We start from the raw sequence: 22863 nt of genomic DNA on the forward strand, positions 1-22863 counted from the left end.
GACCAATATCAAAATCATTACACGCAGGGTCTGTTTCTTCTTCTGAAACATCATCAAAATCCGTGTATTGACCAATATCAAAGTCCGGATATTGACCAAGACCAAATTTCGAATACTGACTAGTACTCACAATTTTTTCTGTTGGCTCATCATCGTCTAACTGGTCAATACGAAAACCGGAATTTGGTGCTGAAAGTTGATTGGGATTTGGATTAGAGAAAGGTTGTGGGTTTTGAGAAAAACTTAGTTGATTACTACCCGCTACTGACCCAACAATACTACTTCTAGGTTCAACAACATACAATGTAACATCATCTTGTGAAACACTAATATAAGCAATGAATCGTTCAACATCTTCATTGTCGGTTAACAAATAAACTTTACCATTTCTCTGAAACACGTAGCATTAGAGTTTCATAAGTTAACTTTTGTAAAGACAATTTTAGTTGAAGATTCATGGGTAAAGGCATATATTGTAAAACACCATGAACATTATCCCATGACCCTCCAAAACACAAATCTATCCAAACATGATCAACATTAGATGATTTCATGGTTGTAAATTAATTTACTAAACAGACGAGCTGCGAAACTAAAACCTGTTGCCGGATTGGGAAGGATGTCGTTGGATATAGGAACGGATGTCGCCGGAGAGAGTGATAGATGGAGATGGAATGAGTTGCGATTTAGGGATTTAGTTTATGATTTGCTGCTGTTGCGTAGTTATATACCCAAAATTTCAGTGTTGTGATTTACAGATTCTCGTTGCGATTTACGGATTATCGTTGCGATTTACAGATTCTCGTTGCGATTTACGGATTATCGTTGCGATTTACGGATACGCGTTGCGATATACGGATACGCATTGCGATTTACGGATACGCGTTGCTATTTACGGATACACGTTGCGGTTTACGGATACACGTTGCGGTTTACGGATACGCGTTGCGATTTATGTGTTCGCGTTGCGATTCTGGAAAATGCGGATTTGTACTATCGCATTGCGATTTTCAAGAATCGCGTTGCGATTTTGGAAACTGATTTGCGATTCTAGGGATCGCGTTGCGATTTTTATTTCGCGTTGCGATTTTGTTGGTCATTTTGGCAAATCCAAAAAAAGTTGGTTAAAATCGTATATTATAAGGCATTTTTGGTCACTGAGGCGATTTTCTCTTTGTTATATCATTGGACTCATAAATAAATTTGTTTAATATTAATTTTTTTAATATTTAAATTTTTATAAATTTTAATAATGTTAAGTTCCAACGTGTAAAACTTGTTTTATTTTATGCCAATTGTAATTAATTTTATGTAATTAAGCTTTTAATGCTGTAACCAAACAATCTCCACTTATTTTTTTTCCACCTTAACAACGAAATTACATGGACAATAGCAAAAACAATTGTGGTTAAAATAAACATAAATGCCGGCTCTCTCGACTATTAATGGTGTTTTAAGGTTGACGTGGTTCATTATTGTAGTTGGGGTTCGAAGTAGAGCAAAGACAGGAGCCATGGTCTGGATGTGAACGTCCTTTCTTGGATAGCTTTTGCTTCAGCTCGGTCAACAAAGCCTGGTTCTCCTGGTTCAGCTGTTGAGCCTTCTTCCTCAACCTCTCGTTCTCTTTGATTATGCAGTGGTTCTGCCAATAAAGCTGCGAGTTGAGTTTATCCATCCTGCTTTTCATTCCCTGATAAAAAAATTTCTGCAAGCAGAAACATGATAAAACAGTAAATCAAATGACGGTAACTTTAGATGGATTACAAGAAAGATGGAAGATAGAGAGGGAAAAGTTGATGAGATGAGAAAGATCATATGAAGCAAACCTTGAATCCCTTAATTGAGAGCATATTTTCAGAAATTAGAGATTGAGGGGTTTTGTATGGGGATTTAAATACAAGGTTGACTGTAAAATCAACAAAGGGCCGGCCATCTGCAAAGCCCCCATGTCTGCCTTCTTTTTCTCTTGTAGGTCATTGATTATGCTGAAACTTTAACGGTTTAAAATACACGAGAGATTGGGTTGGATATGAAAGAAGAAAGAAGAAAGAAGAAAGAATAAAGAATAAAGTTGATTAAGTTGTTAGAAGAGTGAAAAGCACCTTAGAGAAAAAAGAAGAGAGATGCTTCAGGGACAAGAATAAGATGACACTGTTCGTGTTCTCCATTTATCTTTGATATTTTCATTTAACATTAAATACATCCATGTTAAATGTATATCACATCCATAGATTTTTTTTCTTCGGTCCCTTAAAAGAAAATAAATCTCTTAATCATTGAAGTTGTTGATTCATACTATATTCATTACTTCTACTCGAATTCGAATTCAGATAACGTAATAGAATTTACAACTAAAGATCGTGACATGCATGCTCGTGTGATGGCAGCCCCCGCATCGTATACCTTCTCTTTTGTGGGTTCGCTTTTTGGGATGATGCTAGGTGCTGCTCCTTTACAAAGATATAATCAGAATCAATATCTGAATATAAACGAGATTTATAAAAGTAAAACCCCTAAATCGAGTGTTAATGTGTTGTAGGAATAGGGGATACCTTTACCAAGCATTTCAGAATCAATATCTGAATATAAACGAGATTTATAAAAATAAAACCCCTAATTCGATTTGTTTATATTAAAAAACAAGTTCACTTATTGGTTCGTTTATCAACTTGTTTATAAACTCATTTACTTGCTTCTACTTTTTCTTTTATTTATATATTTTTAATATTGATGAAGATAGAGACTAAATTGAATATAAGATGAATTTTAGAGTTTAAATTGTAAAACTTAAGAAACCTAAGGACCAATGGTGTAATTCATCATTTTCTTTGACATGCAAATAAAATGATAAAAAGAGAGTGTTGATTGTCTAATATATTCACAAACGTTAAACGAAAATTTTCACCAGGGTCGGTCCTGGGCCGGGGCAGGAGGGACGCTCGTCCAGAGCCCATAATATTTTCCATAGTATGATTTTGAAAACTTAACAAAATAGGGTATATTTCTTTTATTTCGCACTGAGCTAAAAAATAAAGAACATAAATAAGGGTCAATTTCTTTTATTTTGTCTCGGGCAAAAAATACCCAAAATCGACCCTGATTTTCACAAATGATAAACAAACATGTTTCCGAACGTTAAATGAACAAATGAAAACGAACATCTTCAAAAATAAATAAATAAACATATATGATACTAAAAATTTAAACAAATAATAATTAAACATAAATATTTTTAAAAAAAATAAATGAACACAACTTTATTTGCTTAATTTTTTATTCCATTACACGGTTGCACCTGTCCATCACATTTCAAATGCCAGGGTGCAGGCATGACCTAAACCTGTCAACAGTGCCGGGAAAATCCAAATCTAACATTAAGGTGTTGAGTAGCTCAAACTCGATTCGGTTAAAATTTGATAAAAATTTGATTCGAATTGACTCGACTTGAATTCAAGTTCAACACGAAACCTTAACGAGTTGAGTTAAGGAAAATCCAACTCGACTGAATAAGTTCGTGAGCAACTCGTTAAATTTTTCTATAACTTTTCAATAGTTATCTTAAAAAATTATTTTATTAAAAAAATCACTAATTTACTAATAAATAATAAAAAGATAAAAATTTACTAATCTATTAATTTTCTAATAAATAATTAAAAATATTAAATTAATAATTATTATTTTACTACACTAAAAAATCAACCCTAATTATTATTTTAATGTATTTATGAATCGTTATTTTGGTGTTTAAAATTAGAATTAGAATTTGTTTCATACACTCTTTTGATAATTTTATGGTTACATTTATTAATTTATGTTTATATTAAGTTCTATATAGTATTAGTAGATTTTATTTATAGTTAAAAAGTAAAATAAAAATTCGGTGAGCTTAACGAACAATGAGTCGAGCAACAAATTTTCTTAACGACCACGAGTCGAGCAAAATTTTAACGAGCTTAACGAGCAACGAGTCGAGTTGAGCAGTAATTTTTTTATCAAGCACAAGTTGAGCACTACCCAACTCGCGATCGACTCACTCGATAAGTACCCCTTAATCATGAAGTGTATGAAACATTATATAGATTTTAGTTGTTCACTTTATGAACTGATAATGAAAAGAATGAAATGTCTCAGACTGTTTGAAGATGGAATCCCTGCACCCAGCAACATGGTTGAGAATTTACTACAAAATTAAGTTATTTAACAGTAAACTGAAGTTTTTTCCTCTACCACTTATTTCCCAATTGTCAAATTAATTTTATTCAAATGGTAAATTATTCTTTCCATAATATTTCAGAGGAAGTAAATATAGCACCACAGCCATGCCAGAGAGGGAGGGAGAGAGATTCATGAAACAATGAAGTTACTAATAAATGAACTATGGTGTTGTGAAAACTAAAATAATAATCACTTAGTTGACTGATTTGTCCAATTAATCACTTAATTTACAATTAGATGAACATAGACCAATCCACGTTATATGTGGGAACTGAGAGGGGCAATTACCCCCAATTTTAATGGTTTAATTATCTTTTAAAACATTGATAGTTTTGAAAGCATTGTAATCATGCCCTTGCTCCTCTCTATTTTTTTTTTGTATAATTGATTTTTATGACACTGTCAATTTTAAAATTAATGAAATTAAATTTTGATCTCATTCTTTGATTTAATTACTTTTTAAGATATTTAAATTTTAAAATTAATGAAATTAAATCATTAATCTTTTACTTTTTATAATTTAAATACTTTTAGGATCCTATTTATTTAAATGTTAAATAACTTATCTCCCCATAGCTCAATCATGACTCCGTCCTTGTAGACTTTTATATGGTACTAGAATATATGCACTCGCTAATCTTTCTAAAATTAAATTTGATTAGTTAATTGTAACATTTTATATGGTATTATGAAAACAAAAAACAACTCAAATGCCAACATGTTAAACTTATACGTAAAGCACATCAAATAAATGATTTATTTAAAATATTTAATTAAAAATATATTATTACAATAAAAAATTGAATTAAATAAATAAATTCTTCTTCTTTAAATCCCCATTGGAGCATCTAATGTTTTTCATTCTTCACTTTAGGACGTGTCTTGACCATGAATAGGTTAAGGCTATCCATTGCACCTTTCTTTCAAATCATAAACTTTTTATTATAAAGCAATTACTTATAATTAAATGATACATATTTGTTTATGCAATTGATTAATATTTATTGGACTTTTACTAAAATTATTTAACATTCATATGTATGTACGATGAATAGTAATTCTATTAGTTTTAGACATACAGAAATAATGCAATTATATGATAAGATAGTTTTAAACATGATTATCATAACAAATTATCACTACAGCAAAATGGGTTAATAGCGACATTTGTAGCGGTATTTCTAGAACAAACGCCGCTAAATAATGTTCTTTAGTGGCGTTTTTATACAAACGCCGCTAAAGATTAATTTAGTGGCGTTTTTGTACAAACGCCGCTATAGTACGAGTCTTTACCGGCCTTTTTTTATACAAACGCCGCTATAGACTCATTCTATAGCGACGTTTTTATAGAAACACCGCTAAATAATTTACTTTAGTGGCATTTTTATACAAACGCCGCGAAAGACTATAATTTAGTGGCATTTTTAGAACAAACGCCGTTGTAGACTCGTGATTTAGTGGCGTTTTTATACAAACGCCGCTATAGTACGAGTCTTTAGCGGCGTTTTTTATACAAACGCCGCTAAATACTCATACTATAGTGGCGTTTTTATATAAATGCCTCAAAATAATGTACTTTAGTGGCGTTTTAAGCATAAACGCCACCAGATACTCGTACTTTAGTGGCGTTTTAAGCACAAACACCACTAAATACTCGTACTTTTTAATCCGTATAAATGAAACATTTTAATAAGAATTTTTTAATCCTCTCCTCAACAATGCAACATTTGCATACTCCATCCCAAAACCCTAACGCTCCGAGACTAACAGACCCATTCACTGATTTACTGGCGAAAAGAAATGCCCGGCGTCTCGTCAGATTCTGGGAGAGGTGCTTTAGTTCCGATTTGTACAGATTCCCAGGGTTCGGCGGTGTATCCCCTCCGTCATTGTCTCAAGTCTCCAATCTCTAGGCTCTCCGTCTCATGGTCACGCGGCCACTACCTTCGGGTCTCGGTTTTCGCCGCTCCTTCCTCCGTTGAAGACGATGCAGGAGGAAAAATAGTGGAAGTGAAGCTCAGCGGCGGAGACGGCGAAGTCAGTGTTGCTCATTGGTGGAGGGTCGCATACGGTTCGGTCTCTCCTTTTGCTCTACTCCAAAGCAGAAAAACGCCGTCTCCAGCTTGTCGAAAATATCAATGAATTCCTCACCTTACAATGTTGATTGGTAATTAGTTTTCAAATTTTCATTTTTATTAAAATATATTTGGAGTTTATTTTCTTTTGTTCTGAAAAATATTGAATTTGTTGTGTTCAGGTGGGATTACATAATGAATGATTCTTTAAAGGACGTGAAGGTTTGGCGGATTAACGCTATAAAACAACTGTCTTTCTTTGCCTTTGCTACTTTTTTTCTTCTAAACAGTAGTAAAGCACTTAGGCCTTTGGGTTTTTCTTTTGTATGGGAATTGAAACATTTTTGTTCATGTATGTTTCTGGTTGAATTTTTGAGGTGGGTTTTGCTTGAATTTTGAATTAAGAGAGTCAAAGAACAATGGAGAGAGATTTCCTGGGTTTGAATTCAGAAGAACCGTGGGTTATGGTTAAGGAAGAGGTTAACACTTATGGGTACAAACAAATAGGTGCATGTGCTCTTCTTTTTTCTCTTTTTCCTGGAAACTCTTTAAAAGATTGGTTCTTTTGTTATGATGATTATCTATAAATCTATTACTGAATTGGAATCATGTAAGCAATTGTTTGTGAAAGAAAAAAGCACAAGAAGATATATTTAGTTAGTGGTGATTGTTTATAAACAAAAAGAGTTGTGCCTGTTATAGCTATGCATTTATCTAATTTTACTAGTGTTTTTATTTTCCTTTTTTATCTGGGATTTTAAGGTTTTACTAAAAGCTCAGGGATACAATGGCCCTTTTCAAACAAGGTTTCTGCTGTTCCACGGCTGATGAACTTTTAATTTTGCTAAAGGGGATAAAGCTAAAAAGGTTGGATATGATCCAAAAGAATCCCCTATGTTCATGCCCACCTCAACAATGAATGCTACTGAACTTCAGGTTTACCACTATCCCCTTGCTTTGACTGTTGTGGATTAGGCTGATTGATTTTCATTTCAATCGAGTCTGTTAGGAATTTGTAAGTGGAAAAAAAACAATGTGAGATGAAATAGAAATAAGACACCATTTCACTATGAAGAGAGAGATGCACCTTAATTTACATGTTTTTTTGTTGGAATGCTTTTTTTTTTATTTTATTGGCTTCCGATGTCTTGAATTGATATTGTTTTCGTATTTACTATCCATAAATCATTCTACCATTATAGGATAGGAGGGAATTATTTTTCATCGACACCTTCTTATGTTCAACATGATGGTAAGATGTTTTTGTCCTCAAACCATGCACCATTTATGGAGAATCATTATGCTACGGCCGGTCAAAATTTTCCTGCCAATAGCATGAGACCACAATTACTTAGAGGGATTCCGGTCACGAGCCCACGTACGATTCTTCCCACACTTGGTTCTGTTGGTGGAAGTGTTGAACCATGGTAAACTTGAAAATTCGTATGCTTTAGTTCAGTTACTGCAGCAGTATTGTTGACAGTGAGATATTGAGACTTGGTCCTAAATTTTATTTTTATTTTATAATTAGAAAATGCATCAAGACCTCTGGATCACCTGCTCAACTGACGATCTTTTATGGGGGTGAAGTGAATGTCTTTGATGATATTACACCTGAGAAGGTGCTCTTCTTTCTTTCCCAAAATTACTTTGTTTTAACAACCTTTAAGTCGGTGGAAAGCTTCGAAAGTTAACTTCATTTAATCATTTTTGTATCTTTATCCAGGCTCAGGCTATAATGTTCTTGGCTGGATCTAGTTCGGCTTATCCAAAACCCCAAGCCCAGACACATATTTTGAAGCCAGTTCAAGTTGAAAGTGTTCCTGCAAACCAGATCATAAATACACAATTAAACTCTGGTGCATCGAACCCTCACGTCGTTGCTGCTCAGTCCGGGAGTGGCTCCACTAGTACCGAAGATCAGATGATATGCAAAACCTCGGGAACCCGAACTCCATCTACCCCTATTAGCAAATTTGAGCCTCCGAAATTGCTGAATACCATGGGATATGTTGCTGCTACTGGCATGATGCCTTCTAGTACACTCTCTCATGATCTTACAAGATTTTTGCGTTCTTGCATGCATATTTTTAGCTAATTTTGTCTGAATACCGTGGGATCTGTTGCTGCTACTGGCATGATGCATTCTAGTACACTCTCTCATTCTCTTACAATATTTTTTTGTTCTTGCATGCATATTTTTAGCTAATTTTGTTTACAACTTACTTTGAATTGTTTGCCCCTAGTTCCACAGGCTCGCAAAGCTTCATTGGCTCAGTTTTTTGAGAAGCACAAGGAAAGGTTAGTTCATAGGCAAGATACTTTTGTTCTTGAAACTATTTCAAACTGCTAGTTGACCATGTTTAGATTGCATTGTCTTAGAAAGCCAAAAAAACCGCTAGATATGTGGGATGCGATATAATAGTCCTTGTGAGAAACTAAGGGAGAGACTTCAGGGTAGCGTGAAAACTATTGCTATATCGATTGCATATGCAATAATGGTCAAGTACAATAGATTAAAGCTCGATGTCTCGAATAAATATCTGTTATTTGCTGTTGTAGGGTAATGAATGCAGCATCACCATACAATTTTATCAAGAAGTCTATAGATTATGCAACTACCTTGGAATCAAGCGCATGAACGATGCCACAATCCTCTTCACTCCAAGGTTTATGATTTGGCATTAGAAGGAAATGAATGGCATGAACTTTGACTATGCTTAATTGCCATCAACTGCAGTTTATTCAGTAATTGGTGTAAGTTTATATTATTAATATGGATGCTTTAACTACTTTGCAACCTCATTCAATTGTTGTTACATGGTAGAAATAATGCATTAGTAAGAGTATGGATATATAAACCATATTTTATATATATTCAGCTCGGTGCTTTTTTGATTTTATGTGTTTTTTATTAAGAAAATTTTAAATAGATATTATATTATAATTATTTCATACTAATAAATAAATAGCCCATTATGTGGCACACATGCAGTGTGTTAACTTTATTACGTTTTTTTAATTTACAATCTCTGTTAAATTCTCTTTTTGCTTCCTTATCTTTAAGTTAGATTGTGCTTTTGTCTGTTCTCAGGTTGTTTTAGCAGAATGCTTGAAAGGATTTGGTCTTTGGTAAGCTGTCATATTTCCATCTTTATATCTTTCTGTTTGTTAGGAATGCAGTTTTGGAGCCTTTTTCTGGGTGCTATTGATTTAAAATATGTTTGGTCCGATAAGCTGTTAGAAATTATCATGAAATTCAAGCTTGGATGTTTCTGCACAATTATTAAGATCTATCTCTATATTTTGCTTATCATCATGATGGTTGCCCATGCCATAGAGTTGTTGACTGCTGGGACTGACCATGCAGAAATGTGTTGTTAACTTTTTTAACGTAAGATATAATGGATTTTCATATAAACTGATGATTTATTTGGATATGAAACTAGAGATCGGGTTTGCATTGCCATGGATGGGGCCTTTTCAAGTGGCATGCCAATTGGAGTAAGACCTCATGAAGCAAAATATCTGTGCAAGAAATGACAGGACGATACTAGCTCTGCATCATTGTTTTCCCATATAAACTGGATTTATCTCTTTGAATTTAAGCGCCTCATTGTGACGAAGAGTTTTGAAGAATGTGTAATATTAGAAGCAAAATATCTTAGATATTATTGTTTATTATAGTTAATAATGTTGAACTACATTATATTTTACGTTAATGTAAACTTTGATTTATTATTATGGATTTCATTTTTCTTGTTATGGATTTTAAGTTTGTTGTTATGGATGTCAAGTTTATTGGAAAATGCTACAGGTTAAATTTGGGTAATAAAAGAGTAGAAAACAACATTTGACAAATTAGTTTTAATTTGCAAATCAATTTCTTTTAGCTATAGAGAGGTAATTAGCGGCGTTTGTATCTTAAAACGCCTTTATAGATATGACATTTTGCGGCGTTTGTTCTAAAAAACGCCGCTATATACCAGATCTTTTGCGGTGTTTGTGGGAAAAACGCCGCTAAATCTCAAGACCTATTGCGACGTTTGTGGAAAAAACGCCGCTAAATCTCAACACCTATTGCGGCATTTGTTGGAAAAATGCCGCCAAATATCAACACCTATTGCGGTGTTTGTTGGACAAACGCCGCTAAATATCAACACCTATTGCGGCGTTTGTTGTAAAAACGCCGCTATATATCGTTACCTATTGCGGCGTTTTTTGTTACCAAACGCCGCGAACTTTAGCGACGCTATTTGCAGCGGCGCTTTTTGCGGCGTTTGTCATAGCGCCGCAGGTATTTTTTGCGGCGCTTAAAAACGCCGATATAGGTAAAACAAAACGCCGCAAATGTACAGTTTTGCTGTAGTGTATATGGATTACATATTTGTGGTGAACATTTTAAGATAGTAATTGTATGGATTATCATAACACGATTGGTATAAAAAAGAATACGAGAAACGATAGATATTATCAAATCTCTTGAAAAGTACTTATGCTTGCTTGAATGTTTAACAAAACTGTATTCTCTAATCGTAATAGATTTTGATGAGTCAACTTTTCTGATTTTATAAAGTATGAGTCTTTCTTTGATGATCTATGATTCAAAACTCGTATACTTTTGGACAAAACACGTGGAATCATTTGACTTCATTAAATGATGTCATTGTTCCTTACCCAATGTACCTAAAAGAAGTGATATGGATAAACTTGGGCTCACCCCTTCATGGACACACTTCTATGTTTCATCCTATAAATAAGGTGCCTTGGCTGCTGTCCTAAACCCAAACAAAACAGAAGCAAAGTGCTAGTATATATCAACACATACACTTTCACCAAACATGGAAACACCCACCGCAGTGTACTCGCTGTCCTCGAAGACATCGGACTCACTGCTCGGTGAAGTTCGTGCAACCCATACGTTCGAGCAGTTGATCTCAAGCCCATCCTCCTGATTATGGACAAGATTTTGCAATTTGCATGATGTTGGGTTATCAATGTACGTATGTTAGTTGGCATCTTTTGTCTGGCTATGTTTATAACATGTATAATCTTTTGATATTGAGCCTGGTTTTGGAGCTTTTTGTAGGAGAGAAAAAAAGGAGGCAATGTTACTTTGAAGAAGAACACCGTCCTGCCTCACTTCGATCATGGCATGCTTGAAGCAACATTGGCTGATGTTCACATTTTCTCCGGCGAGGTTGGTTTGAATGTTCATGCATTCTACGTAGTATTCTCTAATGTTGATATAACTTTTGATTTAGCGTTATGATTTTATTTAATTGACATAATGCTAAAATTAACTTTCAATGATTTTTTAATGGTCATTTAGGTCTTTATTCTTGTTTTTTAGAGTATTTAATCCTTAGTGTTTCAATTTTTGGTCTTATTTTAATCCTTACTTAAGCGTCCATGCATGTTGTGATGTGACATTTTCACATGTGTTGAATTTTTGACATGCTACATACCACAAAGTGATGATGTGTCATGTGTCATATCACTTAAGATAATGACGTGACATGTAACACGATAGTAATTAAGCACATATGGAAATGTCATATTAGGAACATATGTTTATTGTTAGTCAACTAACAGTTTTCATCCAACGTGAGTCATTTTAATTAAAAAATGAAACGTTGAGGGCCAAAATGTTTAAAAAAAAGTAAAGGAGCTAAATTGACCTTTCAGGTAACTTTGAGGACTGATTTTGGCATTATGCCTATTTAGGGTCTGTTTGTTTGGAGTTTTCCCTGAAATCTCGTGTTTGTTTCACGTAATTCGTTTTCCGGAAAATGTTTTCCCGTGTTTGTTTCACATAATTCGTTTTCCGGAAAATGTTTTCTAGTGTTTGGTTGGAGGAAAACTGGTTGGTTAACGTAAAACATTTTCCTGATCAACATAATTTCCTTTGTGTTTTCTGGAAAGTAACTTACAGTCTGGTTATTTTCCAAACTTTTCACTTCAAATAATAAATACTCAAAATAATTTTATTTTATGAATTTAATATTAATAAAATATTTTAATATCATTTTAATCAAAATATTAATTATTAAAATATTTAAAATATATTTATTAATATTTATAATAATATAATATTATATTTTTTATATTATAATAAAATAATCAAATATATTATAATAATATAAGATATTATATTTTTATTTTAATAATATATAATAAATTATTAATAAAATTTATATTATTTATTAATTTCATAGAAATAATATTATTAAATTATTAATAATGAATAATAGTATTTATATATTTAGTATTAATATAATAATCTAATAATATTTTAATAAAGATATTTAAAATATAATAATTAATATTTTAAAATATAATATAACACTATTACTTTAATAAATAATTAATATAATTTGTAATATTTTTATTTCAATAAAAATATATCAATATTAATATTTTTATTAATAAAATTATAAAATAATATTTAATAATAAATAAATTAATTTAATATTTTAAAAATAATAATATTAAGTTTTATGATAAATAATATTATTTATTGTATTTAATATTTGTAATAAATAATTTTTAAAAAACTCATCAACTAGGGGAAAAAATGTTTAAACAACATCTTCCAAACATCGTAAAACGTTTTCCATATTTTTTTTTTAGAAAAATGTAATTCATTTTACGAAAAACATTTTCCGGAAATGTAATTTATTTTCCAGAATTTAATTTTTGGTAATTCATTTTTCAAAATTCAATTTTCAGAAAATTAATTAATGCCAAACGGAGATAATGCACATGCAACAACACTGAAGCTGCTAGAAACGCTCAAGAGCCATTCATGTAACAAAAAAGTGGTGCTTGCCTTAGCTGCTTTTACTGCGAATCTTGGGGAGTACATGCTGCTTCTTCAGCGGGGGAATACCAATTCGCTCTCGAGTTCCGTGGCTTTCCTTCGCCAAGTTTCCGAAATCGAACATCTGAACGCACTGACAGAAGAAGTAACTAAACTGGTGCAGGCCATCAGGAACTTAGAGATGTTGAATGCAAAGTTGGTGATGAAGCTGCACCAGTGGTATTTTTCAAAAGATACCCGCCCATCTCAGATGCCAATCTGGAAATTATTCGGGCTGCATACTGGACCATTCATAGTTTCGTTCAGATGGCAAGCCTTTTAGGCTTGAGAAACAAGTAAGCTTTAAATATATTTATTTATAGCAGCATGCACTTGGAACGCACTCAATCCAATGGTTTGATTGCATGCAGGAACACTTCATTAACGACGGAGGCAGGAAAAGAATTGATAATTCAGTTGGAAAATGAAGTCAGTCAGATCTATGCTATCCTTAAACATCATTACAATTCCTGCAAAGTGTATATTGGTGAGTTCTTGTTATTTGTTTATCAACACAAAATCCACACAAGTTTTTATATACTAAAAAAGAGCAACTTTATACAGGTAAGGAGATAGAAGATGCCTATCAAAGCCTGTTGAAACTTATGCAAAGACCAGGAGGGGGAGACATTGTGGAAATTCTTAACAGATTCCTTGGCGGCCAAGGCAAGGTTGATATATATAAACTGAGGAGCAAGCATGTCTTGTTCCTCATCACAGATCTTGACATCTCCCTTGCAGAGATAACACCTAAATGAGCTGTACGAGAAAACAGACAGCTACGAGATTGTGTGGCTCCCGGTCGTCGACGGGCTTTACAACCAGCAAAAGTTCATGAAACTGAAAGGACATATGAAATGGTATACCTAGATTCCCACTGTTCTTGAACCTGCAGTCATTAAATATATCAGAGAGGTTTGGCACTTTATAAAAAGTCCAATAGCGGTGTTTTTGACTCCAGAAGGTGAGGTGACTTGCCAAAATGCACTCCCCTTGTTGTGGACATGGGGAAACCAGGCTTTTCCTTTCACAGCCGAGGCAGTGAAAACTCTGTGGCATGTCAGATAGAGTTGGAGGGTTGACTTCCTTTTCGATGACGTGATTGATCCGGAGATATGAAAATGGGTACGTACCGATAAGATTATGCAACAATTTTTCTAAATTCAAATTGTATATACGTCATCTACCATCACTTATCAGCTTGCTTGCATATATGACAATTGCTATTTAAATCCATGATTATTGAATATGTCAGATTGCTGAAGGAAAACTGGTATGCCTGTACGGTGGAGGAAGTATGGACTGGATCCAACAGTTCACCGCCGGAATCAAAGTTGTTTTCGCAAGGATTGGAGTCACCGTCGAAATGGTTTACGTCTGTAAGAACAATGCCAAAGTGTGGACCGGAAAGGTGATTGGAAAGCTGCAGGGTCACAACATGCGCGTTCTTCAGTCTGAAAGGCTTTTCTGCGCTCGACTGCGGAGCATGTTGTGACCCTGAGAAAACATGATCCGTTCATGCAGGAGGTTATGAAAATACTCACCTACGACGCCTGAGAAGGCGGATGGGCTTTGTTCTGTAAGGGAAAGGAGGTGATCGTGAGGATGGAAGGAGAAACAGCTCTGAACATCAAATGGAAATACGGCAATTGGGAAAACTATGCTAAGAGGTACGGTTTTCTCCAAGGACTTGGCTATTACATGGAGGATCAGATCATCCCCCATAGCTGCTTTCAGCTTAAACTTCCTTTTGTCAGTTCGGAAATCCCAGGAAAGGTAGAGTGCTGTGAGCGTGGCAGCCAGATGGACTTGTATTACATTTATCTTGCCTACAGGAGTAAGCAAAGCATATATATATATATATATATATACTTTTAGAAGGACGTAATATTAATTTGCTATTTAAAAGAAGTTAGTTGAACTGATCAGCTAAATAAACCAAAGTCTAGGCATCAAAATCATCCAAACCAGAAACAAATTACATCACGCCTAACAAATGCACTATCACCATTCTTTGAACATTTCTTTTTTCTTTCTACCTTGTTTTACTACCATAGCATTGTTGGGGAAACCGGATTATTTCTCACACGAACGTAGTTTCAAATTTGACCTAAAATGTCAAGATTAAAACCACCAAAGGTTGCACAGCAGATAAACCCGTCAAACTATTGAATATTGAAACACAATGGAAAAACCGAATAAAGAACAATAAAGGAGAGAACATACCAAATTTACGAGGTTCGACGAGAATATCGTCTACTCCTCGGGCACCACACCGGATTATAACTTCACTATCAACAAATATTACAATAAATTGAATTCTTTAGAATTCCCAAAGTGAGAGAATGAAGAAAACAAGAGGAAGAGAGAACTTGTTTTGGAATGATTTCTAATGGAAATACTTAGGCCTATTTATAGTTGAGTTTTAAGGACTAAACTTATAAATAACCTAATATTTTAGGGACTAAAGATGAAATTTCTATGTGCACAAGTTGACCACCTACCAAATATGAATTTTCTCAAAGTTTGCCACCTACCAAAGATGAATTTTCTCATGTGTACAAGTTGGCCACCAACCAACTTTTCAACTTTGCCAACTTGCCAAATTTGACAATTTGCAAGCCAAACATAACAAATCTCCACTTTGGCTTGAAATTACCAAGCATACTCAACTTCTTCAACTCCCCAAATTTGATGAAGTTATTTTAATATAGTGCCTCTAATTGCGTTCACAAGCGCCACACACCCAAAGATGTTCATACTTTCAGGATGTTAATCACGTTCAAACAATGATTGAACTTGATTACTGTTACTACCTTGGTCATCATATCTGTAGGATTTTCTGCTGTCGCAATTTTCTAAAGCAGAATCTTTCCTTCTTCAAATATCTCACGCACAAAGTGATACCTCACTTCGATATGCTTAGTTCTTGAATGGTAAACTTGATTTTTCGCTAAGTGAATAGTACTCTGACTATCATAATAGAGACTAATGTGAGTTTGAACAACTCACAAGTCTTCCATCAACCCGTTAAGTCAAATTGCTTCCTTCACAGCCTCTGAAATTGCCATGTATTCTGCCTCTGTAGTAGACAAAGCCACCGTAGATTGCAAAGTAGACTTCCAACTTACTGGGGCTTTAGCAAGAGTAAATAGATACCTAGTAGTTGATCGACACTTATCCAAATCACTAGCATAGTCAGAATAAACATATCCAACCACACACTGACCAAGTGCTTCATCATGTTCAAAAACTAAACCAACATCCACGGTTTGTTGGAGATACCGTATAATCCATTTTACAGCTTGCCAATGTCCTTTTCCAGGATAATGCATGTGCCTGTTCACAACTCCAACTACTTGTTAAATGTCAGGACGCTTACACACCATTTCATACATCAAGCTCCTAACTGCATTAACATATGGAACCTTTGCCATATACTCTTGTTCTTCATTAGTTTTAGGAGATAACTGAGAACTAAGTTTCAAGTGAGAAGCTAGTGGAATACTTACATGTTTGGTATTTTCATTCATGCCAAAACATTGTAATACCTTTCTCAGATACTGCTTCTGTGTTACGCAAAGTTTTTCTCTCTTTTTATCTCTGCTTATCTCCATACCAAGATTTTTCTTGGCCTCACCTAGATCTTTCATATCAAACTCTTGATGCAACTGAGCCTTTAATTTGTCTATCTCCTTTTGACTCTTCAAAGCGATCAACATATCGTCAACGTACAAGAGAAGATAAATGAAAGATCTATGTTTGAGCTTTTGCAAATACACACAATGATCATATTTGCTTCTAGTGGACTTTTGTCTCCTCATAAAGCTATCAAATCGCTTGTACCACTGCCTCGGAGATTGTTTCAATCCATATAGCGATTTGTTCAGCTTACAAACCCATTTCTCACAACCACCATCTTTGTATCCTTCTGGCTGAGTCATATAGATCTCATCTTCTAAATCACCGAGCAAGAAAGCTGTCTTTACATCAAGTTGAGCTAGCTCCAAATTCAATTGTGCTACCAAGGCCAACAATATTCTAATAGAGGAATGCTTCACAACAGGGGAAAATACTTCATTGTAGTCGATTCCCTCTTTTTGAGCGTAACCTTTAGCTACCAACCTTGCCTTGTAGAGAACATCTTTCTTGCTATGAGATCCATCTTTCTTTGCAAATACCCACTTGCATCCAATTGCTCTTTTACCTTTCGGTAATTGTGCTAGTTTCCAAGTGTTGTTTTTTTAGAGAGATTGTATTTCTTCATTCATGGAACTTTTTCACTTATCACTTTTCAAGCTTTGTATTGCTTCTTGGTAAGTGATAGGGATATCATCAACAACAACTGGAAAAGCATAGGCCACCATATCAACAAATCGAGTAGGTCTATGAATTTCTCTCCTTGGCCTTGTAACTACAAGTGGTTCTGGTGTCTCAAATGGTTCTTGAGTTTGAACATCTTCATCTTTTGATTCTTCTACTGGATTTGAAGAATCAACTACATCAATCTTCGGGATCATCTTCTGCTGAAACTCCACCTATTTTGGAGTATGCTCCACCTACTGCGGAGTACTACTTGTTTGAACATCTTCATGTGTTACCTTCTTTACTAGGGCAGATTCATCAAAGGTAACATCTCTGTTACAAATTATCTTTTTGGTGTCTAAACACCAAAGGCGGAATCCCTTCACTCCATGGGTGATTCTTATAAAGAGAGCCTTCTTTGCTCTCGGATCAAGCTTAGATTCCTTCACATGATAATAATCAGTGGATCCAAATATATGTAAGGAATCATAATCAGTAGTAGGTTTTCCAGACCATACCTCCAATAGTGTTTTTCCTCATATCGCTGATGATGGTAGACGATTGATGAGATGGCCAGTATATGTACCTCTGCCCAAAATGCCTTACTTAACCCAACATTATACAACATACATCGAACTTTCTCCAATAGTGTTCGATTCATATGCTCTGCCACCCCATTCTATTGTGGTGTATTTCTAACAGTGAAGTGTCGAACAATACCATACTCATGGAAAACTTCAAAGAATGGGTCACTTTTATATTCCCCTATATTGTTCGTCCTAAGACGTTTGATCTTTCTACCAGTCTGGTTCTCGATCATATTTTTCCATTTAAGGAAAATTCGAAGCACTTAATCTTTAGACTTCATCAGATACACCCAAACTCTTCTGGAAAAGTCATCTACAAAAGTTACAAAATAATGGTTTCCTCCCAAAGACGATGTATTTGAAGGACCCCATACATCTGAGTGAATATAAGCCACCATACCTTTTGTATTATGAATAGTGGTACCAAACTTCACTCTCTTCTGCTTTCCCAGAACACAATGCTCGCAAAAGTTCAATTTGCAAGCCTTTGCACCTTTCAACAATCATTTCTTTGCCATAATTTGCAAGGATTTCTCTTCAGCATGTCCCAACCGCATATGCAACAACTAGGTTGTGTCCAAATCATCACCTCCAAAAGCTATTGCAACTGCTCCAATAATTGTACTACCTTGGTAGTAATACAAATTATTTTTCCTTATACCCTTCAACATCTCAAGTGTGCCAGATGTGACTTTTAAAACTTCATCTCTCATAGTGACTACTGAGCGTTTGGATTCCAAGGCTCCCAACAAGATGTGATTTTTCTTCAAATTGGGCACGTATCGGACATCAGTCATAACTCTGGTTGATCCATCTTGATTTTTCAATCGAATTGAACATATCCCAACAGTTTTACATGCATTTCCATTGCCCATATAACAACTCATGCATTTAGTTCTACTAAATCGGAGAACCACTCCCGGTTAGGGGACATATGATAGGTGTAACCCAAAACTAATATCCACTCATCTGAATGAAATGTTGTTGATAAAGCAACCAATGATATGTCAGAGTCATTTGCATCATGTTCTGCAACACATGCATCTAGAGCAGCTTTTCCTTTCTTCTTCAGCTTCGGACAATCTTTCTTCCAATAGCCTTTCACATGACAAAAGACAAATTCATCTTTTCTCAGTCTGGACTTCGAATTTGATCTCCCTCTCCACTTTGGCTTTTGAGTTTTCGAGCGACCTCTTGCCACCATGGCCTCCACTGCTTCGTACTTACTCTCATTCTTGGGTTTCTTTATGAGCTTATAACTATACAAAGCAACAGTTACATCTTTAAGGGTAACATTATCCTTACCATGAAGTAACGTTGTCTCAAGGTGCTAAAATTCATCTGGAAGAGATGACAATAACATCAAAGCCAAATCTTCATCTTTGAAGGTTTCATCCATGCACAATAAGTCTGCCACTAGCTCATTGAATGCAGTGATGTGTTCATTCATACTGGTGTCTGGTTGATAATCAAATCTGAACAATCTTTTCTTCATATGGATATGATTCTGAGAGCTTTTCTTTAAAAAAAATTCCTCCAATGCTTTTTACATCTTACTTGCAGAAGTTTCGTTCTTGTAGCCATATTTATGCTCCCTGAAAAGACAAGATCGAATCGTGTTGCATGCCAAACGATTGATTGTTCCCCATTCTTTCTCCTCCATATATTCGGCCTTTTCTTCCTCAATGGTTATGTCTAGACCTTGTTGGAATAAAGCGTCTAATACATCGCCTTGCCACATGCCAAAATGATCGGATCCATCGAACAACTCCACCGAGAAATTTGCATTTGACATCATCCTCCTCACCAGTCTAGATGAAGAGCTTGATGTCTTAACTAATCCGTATTTGCATTTTAATTCTAACAAACAATATTCAATAGCACAAACTGTATCTTTTCAGCAACAGGACTACGAGGATAACCTCACCCGAAGCTCTGATGCCAATTGTTGGGGAAACTGGGTTATTTCCCATATGAACGTAGTTTCAAAATTGACCTAAAATGTCAAAATCAAAACCATCAAAGATTGCACAGCAGATAAACCCGTCAAACTATTGAATATTGAAACACAATGAAAAAACCGAATAAAGATCAATAAAGGAGGGAACACATCAAATTTAGGAGGTTCGACGAGAATATCGTCTACTCTTCAAGCACCACACCGGATGATAACTTCACTATCAACAAATATTACAACAAATGGAATTCTTTAAAATTCCGAAAGTGAGAGAATGGAGAAAACAAGAGGAAGAGAGAACTTGTTTTGGGATGATTTCTAATGGAAATACTTAGGCTTATTTATAGTTGAGTTTCAAGGACTAAACTTATAAATAACCTAATATTTTAGGGACCCAAGATGAAATTTTCATGTGCACAAGTTGACCACCTACCAAAGATGAATTTTCTCATGTGTACAAGTTGGCCACCAACCAACTTGTCAACTTTGCTAACTTGTCAAATTTGACAATTTGCAAGCCAAACATAACAAGCATAACACTTTCGACTAATAAAGGTAAACTTAACGGCTCGGATTTGGTTTGATATTCTGTCAAAACTATTGAAAATTCCAAAGCAGCCCCGGATTTGAAGATGACTTGATAATCCATGACACCATTAATTGTGAGTCATAGTCAACAACCAAATCAAAGCGATTGTTATTTCCAGATTCAAAGAAAATGTAAAGAGCTGTTTTAATAGTAATCAACTCTGCATGATCCGAACAAACTGTAGAAATTGGACTAGAATAAAGAGCACATACCTTGCTCTGATGATATCTTAGTACACTGCCACAACTTGTAATTCCAACTTTGAATGCCCCATCAACATTGAATTTAAGAAACCCCGATTTCGGATGAGTGCATACTTCACAAGACAACAATATCAATTTAGATGGCACCAAACAACTATAAGGATCCTGCCACCATGCTTCACTCCAATTTTTCATTTCCTCGAACGTGCTTTCCCCCATAGCAATGATCGCATCTTCATGAGATACAACATATCCTCCATGGACAAAACCTTATCTTCAAAATTTTGTTTATTCCTTGATAGCCATAATGTCCAAACAGTGGCTGTCACAGTAATAAACCATAAGCTTTTAGAGTACTTGACAGAGAAACATCGAAACAAACTTCACATAGCCCTATGATGGAGTCTGACCCACTCCAAGACAGCTTCCACCATCCAAACACCTAGAGCCACAAAGAGAGAGAAAATCCGCATGCGATAAAAAGATGATCATCGTTCTCTGTTTCTCTATTACACCCTGAGACACAAATAAAACTTTGAATACGAACTCTTTTTTCGGAATTCTATTGATAACCAAAGTCTAAATAAAACTTTGAAGATGAGGTGGGACTTTCAAAATTAAATCAAAATTAAATTTCGGATCTTCAAAACCATTATTACTAAGCATAGTAGATAATTTCTTGACAGAAAATTCTCCCGCTTTATCATGAACCCAAACAATCCGATTTTCAATTTCTGGAACTAATTTGAAGTTAGCTACTTCAACACTAGCTCTTCCAGCAACTTCAATTCCCCTGCCCTTGGCGACCTGCTAAACTTATCAGCCCAATTGACATTCAAGAAATCTTTATTGATAGAAACATCGGCAACAACACTCCTTATTACTTGCACGAAAAAAGTCTTGGGAATTTTATTTTTAACGCACTCTCATCACACCAAATATCGCTCCGAAAAAGGAAGGATTTACCATTGCCTAGTAACCATTTGAAGACGCATCCCCATCCAGGTAGCAACTTCACCATGCTGTAATTTTTTAATGATTCTTTTCCAAATTACCGACGCCTCTTTTAGATCATCACACTTCAATTTCCAGTCTTGCTCACAACCACCATATTTAACTTTAATCACCCTTCTCCACATATCATTCTTTTCTTTTCTTCTTCTTTTTCTTTGCTCGGCAAAAGATTTTATTAATGATAAAGTAAAGAACACCTTAAGCCTAAATTGTGTGTCTCGTTAAAAACCTCTCTAAACCTATGCGGAAGAAAAGAGTACAATACAATCAAGCTAGAAACAAAGATCCAAACAAACACAACTAAAGCTGCTGAAAATGCAAACACCCTGCCCTTTTCTATCAAGATAGCAGCTCTATACGCAATCCACATTGCTCAAATCGCCATGGAAACAAAGATAGTGATCGCGATTTTCTTGCTAAAGCTAGAAATCAAGGATTCAATGAGCAACATACCTACAAACCAGATCCACAGAGATAACAACACCCAACTTAACAATATTCCACACGAAAGTATGGATAGTAGACTACTCGTGATTCTCCATAAAAGATGAACTAATTTATTCTCCATTCTCCACTCCTCTAAGAAAAATCTCTAGACATCACCACCATGAACTGAACAAAGCATCTTTGCATCACCTTGCCCATTCAAGACAAACTGAGAGCAAGTTGTAATCCAAGGCACAAAGCTGAAACAAACAAATACCAACTTTAAACCAGGCAATCTAAAGTTAAGAAGAGAAACCAGATAACCCAAGGAACTATCTAAAATAATCACCCATGGAAGCACTAATTGAGAGACTGATACCAACTCCAATCCTAGCTAGGAATTATCTCCATATTCTAGACCCGCAACAAACAACATTTTAAGAAGTGAGTAAAATGACAAAGCGTAGACCAACGCTGACTACACAAATAAAATCCAAGCAATCATTCTTAGCAGCTACAGACACAATAAACTTTCTTCCTTAACAAAAAATGAGAACTAAACCACACTAATATCTCACACTTTCGAATAAGCTTATCAAAGTAGATCCCACTGGGCAGATCCCTTAAAAC

The 22863-nt window shown here is 34.9% G+C and overlaps 2 protein-coding genes, 1 long non-coding RNA gene and 1 pseudogene across 3 annotated transcripts; 3 read left to right on the plus strand and 1 right to left on the minus strand.

The window, feature by feature from the left end:
- Positions 1–1350: 1350 nt before the first annotated feature.
- Positions 1351–2023, minus strand: LOC120130842 (protein LITTLE ZIPPER 4-like). Its single transcript, XM_039147996.1, has 2 exons — positions 1827–2023; positions 1351–1705 (listed from the first exon to the last, which is right to left on the minus strand). Exons 1-2 carry the CDS (start codon positions 1848–1850, stop codon positions 1454–1456), a joined length of 276 nt encoding a protein of 91 aa, XP_039003927.1. The 5' UTR covers positions 1851–2023; the 3' UTR covers positions 1351–1453.
- Positions 2024–6624: 4601 nt separating this feature from the next.
- LOC120130467 lies at positions 6625–7088 on the plus strand. The gene is made up of 2 exons (XR_005516838.1): positions 6625–6797; positions 7053–7088. It is a non-coding gene; the product is annotated as an uncharacterized LOC120130467 (long non-coding RNA).
- Positions 7089–7577: 489 nt separating this feature from the next.
- LOC120130972 (protein TIFY 6B-like) lies at positions 7578–8931 on the plus strand. The gene is made up of 5 exons (XM_039148109.1): positions 7578–7717; positions 7759–7912; positions 8017–8329; positions 8537–8591; positions 8853–8931. Exons 1-5 carry the CDS (start codon positions 7578–7580, stop codon positions 8929–8931), a joined length of 741 nt encoding a protein of 246 aa, XP_039004040.1.
- A 2200-nt stretch (positions 8932–11131) lies between these two features.
- On the plus strand, positions 11132–16014 carry LOC120130973 (annotated as a pseudogene).
- Positions 16015–22863: the final 6849 nt, after the last annotated feature.

Source organism: Hibiscus syriacus, unplaced genomic scaffold (genome assembly GCF_006381635.1).
Source record: "Hibiscus syriacus cultivar Baekdansim isolate YM2019G1 unplaced genomic scaffold, ASM638163v2 tig00110548_pilon, whole genome shotgun sequence".
Taxonomy (NCBI): Eukaryota; Viridiplantae; Streptophyta; class Magnoliopsida; order Malvales; family Malvaceae; genus Hibiscus; species Hibiscus syriacus.

Bases quoted from the DNA above. Each gene is read 5' to 3' on its own strand.
- LOC120130842 (XM_039147996.1), bottom strand. From the start codon at position 1,850: ATGCTCTCAATTAAGGGATTCAAG. The intron at 1,706-1,826 runs GTTTGCTTCATA...TTCTGCTTGCAG, and splicing joins TCTCAATTAAGGGATTCAAG to AAATTTTTTTATCAGGGAAT.
- LOC120130972 (XM_039148109.1), top strand. From the start codon at position 7,578: ATGGAGAATCATTATGCTACGGCCGGTCAAAATTTTCCTGCCAATAGC. The intron at 7,718-7,758 runs GTAAACTTGAAA...CAGTTACTGCAG, and splicing joins GGTGGAAGTGTTGAACCATG to CAGTATTGTTGACAGTGAGA. The intron at 8,330-8,536 runs GTACACTCTCTC...GTTTGCCCCTAG, and splicing joins TACTGGCATGATGCCTTCTA to TTCCACAGGCTCGCAAAGCT.